Below are 7174 nucleotides of genomic sequence, written 5' to 3'. Positions count from 1 at the left end.
CAGGTAGCCTGTTGGATTGTTGACATAAAGCACCTCCACATAAGAAAGACGACAAAAATATGCCAATAACTACAGAGAAATCTTTCTCCTAGCCTAAAACGCTGCTTCTGCGCAGAACAGGTATTCAATTCAAAATTTTTTGACCTGTCACAGGCTATTGAACAAAAAATCTCAGAATTTGATGTTAATACTAAACTAACAAATCTAGTCCTTGAAACATTACACACACAGTCTCAAAATTAAACTTCATGGCTGAAATTTCAAAGTACTTTAAAATAAATATAAATGTAAGGCAGTGTGATGGCTTCCCTCCAATCTCTTCAACTATGTATTAGAAAAAAATTGAAATTTTAGTGAAAAGTTAAAAAATATGAAGTACTATAGAGCATACGTTATATGAACACCAGTCAATTAAAAGATTGGCTATCCAACAACATTCAGGTCAACAAACAAAAAATTTCACTTGCACAGAACAGAAATTTCTCTGGCACTAGGGTGGCCAGTTCAGCAGTTTACCCTTGACTGCAAACCGTCGCTATTGCTGTTCCATGTTGATATGTGAACTTTTACTTGTAACAGATTGTGCTGTTGTGTCATTTTCAATAGTGCTAAATGAAAATGTATTATTCTTGGTGTATCTCATAATTCTGTCTGTATACACCTGAAGATGGCCAGTAGATTTTACACTGAAATATCATGGTAGCGAGTTACAGGCCGATGTTTGCCCAAAATTTTATGGAACAATAATAGACCAGTTCAAGAAATGTGCTAGTGAATCAATTTTAGCTCAGGAATATGGGAGTTGGAAATGCAACAGTATCAGATGTAAAATAAAAATGATGCTGCAACAAAATTTGCAAGTGTACTTACAGTGAAGATGGAAGATTGCACAGAAAAACATAGAAAATGACAGGAAACCAGGATTTAGACACTGCAGTTTACACATAGCTCATGCAGGTACATAGCCAAAGACAAGCAAAAATCGGCCATTTGATTTGCCTACAAATTCTTGAAATGAACAGCAAATACAGGGACAACATTGCTGGATGGCTTACGCATTTCAGATCTAAGCACAGAGTTGGAGAATTAGACATCCAGAGTATTCCTGTGTTTCATATCACTATGAACACTGGTACAGTAGTTTATGTAAATGATTGGTTACCAAAAAATTAGTTATCCACACCTCCTTTTTCCCCTACTCTCACGCCCAATTGTTTCAGATAATTGATGCCCTACCATAGCATCAATAAAACAGGGACAAAAGAAACAGTGTATTGAAGTAAACTATCTGCATTTGAAGATAATTTTCTTGTAATGTCTAAAAATCTAGTATATGTGGAAATAGGTGTCACTCTTGGAACAGACAAACATTAGAGCATGTTTAAGAATCTCTACAGAGAAAACCAAATTTATCACAAACATAAAAAATACATACAAATTTTTAGAGACAGACATTGATACAACAAACAAAGTCAAAATGTTCATTCAAGTATCTAGGAGAGGGAATTCAAGGAAAAAACCTGCCATCAGTGAAAGGATATACAAAGTGGAAATCACATATGGAACAACAAAAAGTGGATGTCAATAAATGGAAAAAATGTGTTGCATGATGTCAGTGCAACCAGAAAGTCTCTTTGCAAATGAATGCTTAGAACTGAATTGTAAATTAGAAATATTAGAGAGAAGAATGAAGACAATGTTAAGTCCAGTAAAAAGTAAAGAAGATTGGAAATTAAGAATCAATCAATAAACACATATAAAAACAAAAACAATAAGGACAAAAAGACTGATAAATATCTTGGACATCCATACAGCATGGATGACAATGGGCTGACAAAAGAGCTCTTCACATATTTCTGGGAAAATAAATGAACAAAAAGCTGGATCTGAGAAGTCAAACAATTTTAAGTTCATGTAACATAGAAGAAGCAAGAAACGAGATTTTTAGAAGAAAAGTGTTAAATTTAGTATTCTGAAGAAAGAAAGAGAGATATGGTGAAAAGATGAAAGATTAAAAACCTTACGGGAGAAGAAGGAAAGAGCAAATGAGAAGAAACAAATTGTCATGTGGTACACGGCAGGCTAACACTTAAAGGGATGTGAGGTAAAGTCACAAATTAGGAAATAAAGATTCTGGGAAAAGAATGAAGTGTCGTATGTTGCAGTCAACTCAGGTTACTGACGCCCAGCTTTGATCTGCAAAGACATTCTCTAGCTGCATGTCAATCTCTCTCTCTCTCTCTCTCTCTCTCTCTCTCTCTCTCTCTCTCTCTCTCTCTCTCTCTCTCTCTCCCCCCCCCCCCCCCCCCCTTTTCCCCATCGCCACCCCGATCTGAAGAAGGAAAGAGAGATATGGTGAAAAGATGAAAGATTAGAAACATTATAGGAGAAGAAGTAAAGAGCAAATGACATGAATATACATATGTATTTTACAGATTCAATACTCTGTAGTGTGAGGACAGTCCCCTCTACCCTTCTCACTTCCACACAGTCTTTTGTGACACAGTCTTTCCTTTACTTTCTGAGATTATTTTTCTTATGGCCTAGTTTTACCTGCCCTGCTTTTGATTTCATAATGTTTATTATATAACTGGAATGCCCCCATTTGGTAGGGTATCAGACCTCATGTAGAAAATTAAAGCTTTCAAGATTCAGAAGGCAAAGGTTTTGCATTTGACAACCCTAAAGATAGCTTACTCCATTTAACTGGAAAAAATAAGATATGGTTAATAGAAGAAGAGATTCCTCAACCTTTAAGTCTTACAAGTTACCTGTAAATTGTCTAAGTAATTCTCTTGGTAACACCTTGTCAGCTTCAGTCTTAACCATCCTTGGCAACAAAACTAAATACCCCAAAGGAGTACTTTAAACTATTGTTTCCCAATGATATGTCCTACAGGTGGACTTCAGTGCACATCTGTGCAATGTCTGTAAAGTCTACACAACAATGTTGCTATAACAACAACACATGCCCACTGTGTATAAATTGCATACTTACTTAAAAACTCAACTCATCACCTAACACAGGATATAGCCTCCGCAGAACAATGTGGTTCATGATTGACAGGCTGTGCTATGTTTGATCTCTGTTCACAAAATAATTTTGTGGCCACATCTTAGAGAAAGTGTGGTTATAAGGTGCAAGAGAAATGCTAATCAGTATCGCTTAAAAAAAAGGGGGGGCAGCTTTGTTGTGGGAAGTTCACATGGTCTCTAGGTATAAACACAATGCATGAAAATGTGCATCATACTATGGAGATAATAAAGTTAATACACAACTGTTCATTACAAAAATATATTGTAGGTGGATTCAAATCATCAATAGTGGGAATGCCAAATATTTTAACTCATTAAGCAAAATGAAGTGAGTCATATGATCATGTGTACACACTTTCTCACCACTAGCATCTTCCGAGAAGGAACCTGTCAAGGAGAATAAGGTTAATTTATTGCCACTGCCTTAATCTGAAATTATTTTTTGAGCTACAGAGAGAAAAATGCATTTACAGGACATTACTATCAAATATATACAGTAGTCCAAAATAAATTATAGAAGTCAATAAATGTAAATTTACACCAATAAATCAAATAAATGTGTACCATTTATAACAACAAATTTTAACTGTTAACACAAGTGCCACATAAATAATTATTTATTACATTAGAAATGTAGGACGCTTACATTTCTTTCACTTTCATCTACAACGCCTCTTTAAACATGCTTACGGAGCATATACATAAATAAAGTAACTTACAATTATGTTTTAAGTACAATCCTTATATATACAAATCCCAGCCACATATTACAAAAGCTATAATAGTATGACGCTCAAAGATTTCTACAATATTGTCACCTTTTTATATAATAATTTTTTGACTGAGAGAAGCGGAAAAAATTGGCAGCAAGTTTCATCAGATCATTACCAGATGCTATGATATGACAGAATACAAGGTAAGTAGATAATTAAAACAGTAAGTGTTATTTATTTTTCATTGAAGGAAATGAAACTAGGATTGTAAATTGTTTTCTGCAAATTGTGAAGAATTACATTAATGTCTTGCAATTATTTCACAATATGTCTCACATTGTTTATCATTTTTTATACTTTTTGAATATGCATTTATGCTTCAAAGATCATCATCATTCTGCTGAGAGTTCTTAATATATAGTTAAAAACTTGATATAAATCTTGCTAACAATAAATTAATTTTCTATTTACATTGGTGTTAGTCTTCTTTCACCTATTTTATGTTAAAATTTAGATTTTCTTTCTTTCCTGCTACACTGTGCGTGTGGTTATTATGTATTGGAGACACTGAAAATTGTTACACATGAATTTAAAAATGTCTGAAGTAGTAGAAGCAGGTATTCTTACTGCTGGAGGCCACAGTGAGAATGCCAGCAAATGTGTAGTTAATTTCATGTCAGTGTTACTCATAAAGGCAACTTTGTAATGTTAATCTTATTTTGTATTTGAATTCAAATGTGTAATGGTTTTTGCAAATGGCAGCTCACTACATTGTCACTCAGGCCAAAATCCATTTAGAAAGAAACAAAAGAGGGAGCAGGCTATAGTAATAAGACAAAAAATACCTTAACATGCCATACGAGCAGGGTACGGCAAACTAAATAATAAATTAAACCCTCCCCCCCCCCCATCCCCACCCCCCAAACACACACAATAACAATAATCTTTTTACACGTTTAAATCAACTCCACTATCAGCATTATTGTTGAGAGTAGCTTGCTGTCTAAGATATGCAGCATACATTTGTCTAGCGTGGTTTAGAACTCTCGTAACATTATGTTTTCTTACCATTTTATCAAAATGCATGGCCATTTCATTATAGTCCATAGCACTACGTATTATAAAATCACGGTGTTGTTGGAGGACAGTGAGACAGAGAAACATTAAGAACGGATTACCATCACCAAATTTATGTGGAGGAGGTAACTGTGATCCAACAAATTGTGCTTGTTTAGTGACTGGAGAACTTTGCTTTGTTAAGTTGCTTACAGTGGGTAGTACAGACGAACTGTTAACACATGTAGCATTGGAGGAGTTCTTGTGTGCTGTAAGACTGGACTGTTCCTGTGCTTCTGCAAGAGAATTTGTTGTTGAATTAGCTGCAGGCAGGAATGATTCCCTACTTCCCTTTTCTTTGGATTCTGGAACTATTTCCAAATTTTGTCGTTCTGATTCAGAAACTCTATCTGTAAGTCTTAGATCAGTACACAATGATTTTTGCTGCTGGCGATGAGATGTGCTGTTTGTAGAACCTACCCAACCATCTGAACTATCACTTGCATCATCCGATTGTGTTTCCTCTTTTTTCTGATAATTCAAAGGACTAGAGCTATTACGTAGTAATCTTATTGGTGTTATTGATTTAATACACTGTCCTTCATTCTCAAAAATTTCACCAGCACTTACAGATGAAAAACAGTTATCAGAGTCATTTGCATTAACAACCACACCATCAAATTCCAAGTCTGCCTGCTCATCTGGTGTAGTAGGACACTGAAGAGGGTTCTCCCAGACAAAGATTTCCTCCCCTGTTCCCATTGTTGGGCTACATGCTTGTGAGAAATGATGGCTTTTTGTTGAAGAAATGTCCAGATTATGTATTGCGCACTCAATATCAACTGTTTTTCTATTTTCACACAATGTAGGTGTTACTATAGAACTGACTTTTGAACGAATATCAAGATCCAGTTTCAAAGCTGGAGTAGCAGGAATACTGCATATTTCAGCAACTTCAGTAGTTGTGTCATCACTTGGAAGTTCTGATTCTTGTTTTGATACCACACAGTCACATCTTTGATCAAGTTCTTCTCCTCCCACTTTTGCTTCCATTGATCTGAAAGACTCACTGCAGGGAGACTCCAAGTCTTCAGAATCTTCTAAATTCAATGCACAGTGATTATAAGTAGAACCAAAGACCTGGCGGTCCAAATTCTCAAGTTCTAGTCTTAGTTCTCGTGTCATTGAAGTTGTCATTGGGAAGTACTCTGTTGAATCATCTGGAGAACTACTTTCACAAAATGTATCACTATTTAGGCCATTTACCTGAGCTGGTAGTCCTTCATGTTTCAACAATTCATCAGTGTCTGTAAGTTCTTCCACTTCTCTAGTAGTAAAGTGCGATATGTCATTACTTGGTACATCATTTCTAGCTTCTTTACCTTCTGGTGAGATTTCCTGAAGACTGTGACATACTAACTTTGACTGTTTAACATCATGAACTTTTTCTGGATGACTCCGATTTTTGCTAAGTGATGCAAAGCTTAAAAATTCATTCAGATTTTTCACAATCCGTTTACCAGATGCTCTGTCAATTTCATCTTTTGAAGGACTTGTGTTGATTTTTTCAAAGGAAGAGAAAATAATTTTATCTCCCAACAATTTCTGTTTCTTGTCATTTATGTAACTTTTTTTCTCATTCATTTGGGGAGAAAGTAAGTTTCCCGTGCTGCCAGATAAAACTTCATTTGTTCTTTCCAAGAGTCTGTTGTTTATTCTGTTGTTCACATGATCATTTTCTGATTCAGAAAGAGCTTCATTTGGGGATGTAGAATGGGATTTATTGGCTTTTGTTAACTGTAAATTGCTGTCATCGAGACTAGCAAATAGTTTCACTTGACCCTGATGCTTAACTTTGCTGTTGCGTTGACCTATAACAGTTTCATCCAAACTCTGGTTCTGTCGAACTGCTAATCCAGGTCTATGCCATATTCTGGAGACAGGTACACCATTTCCAAATGTATGCAGAGATGCAGCTGAACTCTGACGTCGAAGAGCACACACTTTGGTGTAAGCGTTTTCTCGAGGTGTCTTCAGCAGAGGACTTATTGGTGGTGGTGATTCCCCAGGAGACTTTTCACAGAATCTTCTCTCAAATAATGGCAATTCCTTTTCAGGGGGCATCTGTGAGAGGGAACTCCATAATACCTCCAGCATTCGAAGAGCATCATCAAATGCAAATTCACGCTTCATCTCCAAAAGTAGCCAACGGTAACAGAATAATAGATCATCTGCCTGTAATTTAAAAAAAGACACATATTTAATTATTATGCAAATATATTTTTAAGAATGAAACAATATAATTAAATTGATCAGTGGAAGAAAGGGCTAAGCCATAATTAAGTAAAGATTAGTCTGATAACATTATC

General features: G+C 35.5%; 1 protein-coding gene across 1 annotated transcript in view; it reads right to left on the bottom strand.

Annotated features, from left to right (window-relative positions):
* Positions 1-4688: 4688 nt before the first annotated feature.
* Positions 4689-7174, bottom strand: part of LOC124596413 — a 100777-nt gene continuing 98291 nt past the window's right edge. The window contains exon 8 of the mRNA XM_047135543.1: positions 4689-7040. Coding sequence (XP_046991499.1) covers positions 4698-7040 — 2343 coding nt within the window. The 3' untranslated portion in view covers positions 4689-4697. The remainder of the gene's footprint in view (positions 7041-7174) is intronic.

The sequence above is a fragment of the Schistocerca americana genome, chromosome 2 (genome assembly GCF_021461395.2).
Source record: "Schistocerca americana isolate TAMUIC-IGC-003095 chromosome 2, iqSchAmer2.1, whole genome shotgun sequence".
Classification (NCBI taxonomy): Eukaryota; Metazoa; Arthropoda; class Insecta; order Orthoptera; family Acrididae; genus Schistocerca; species Schistocerca americana.
This window is presented reverse-complemented; position numbering and strand designations above follow the sequence as displayed.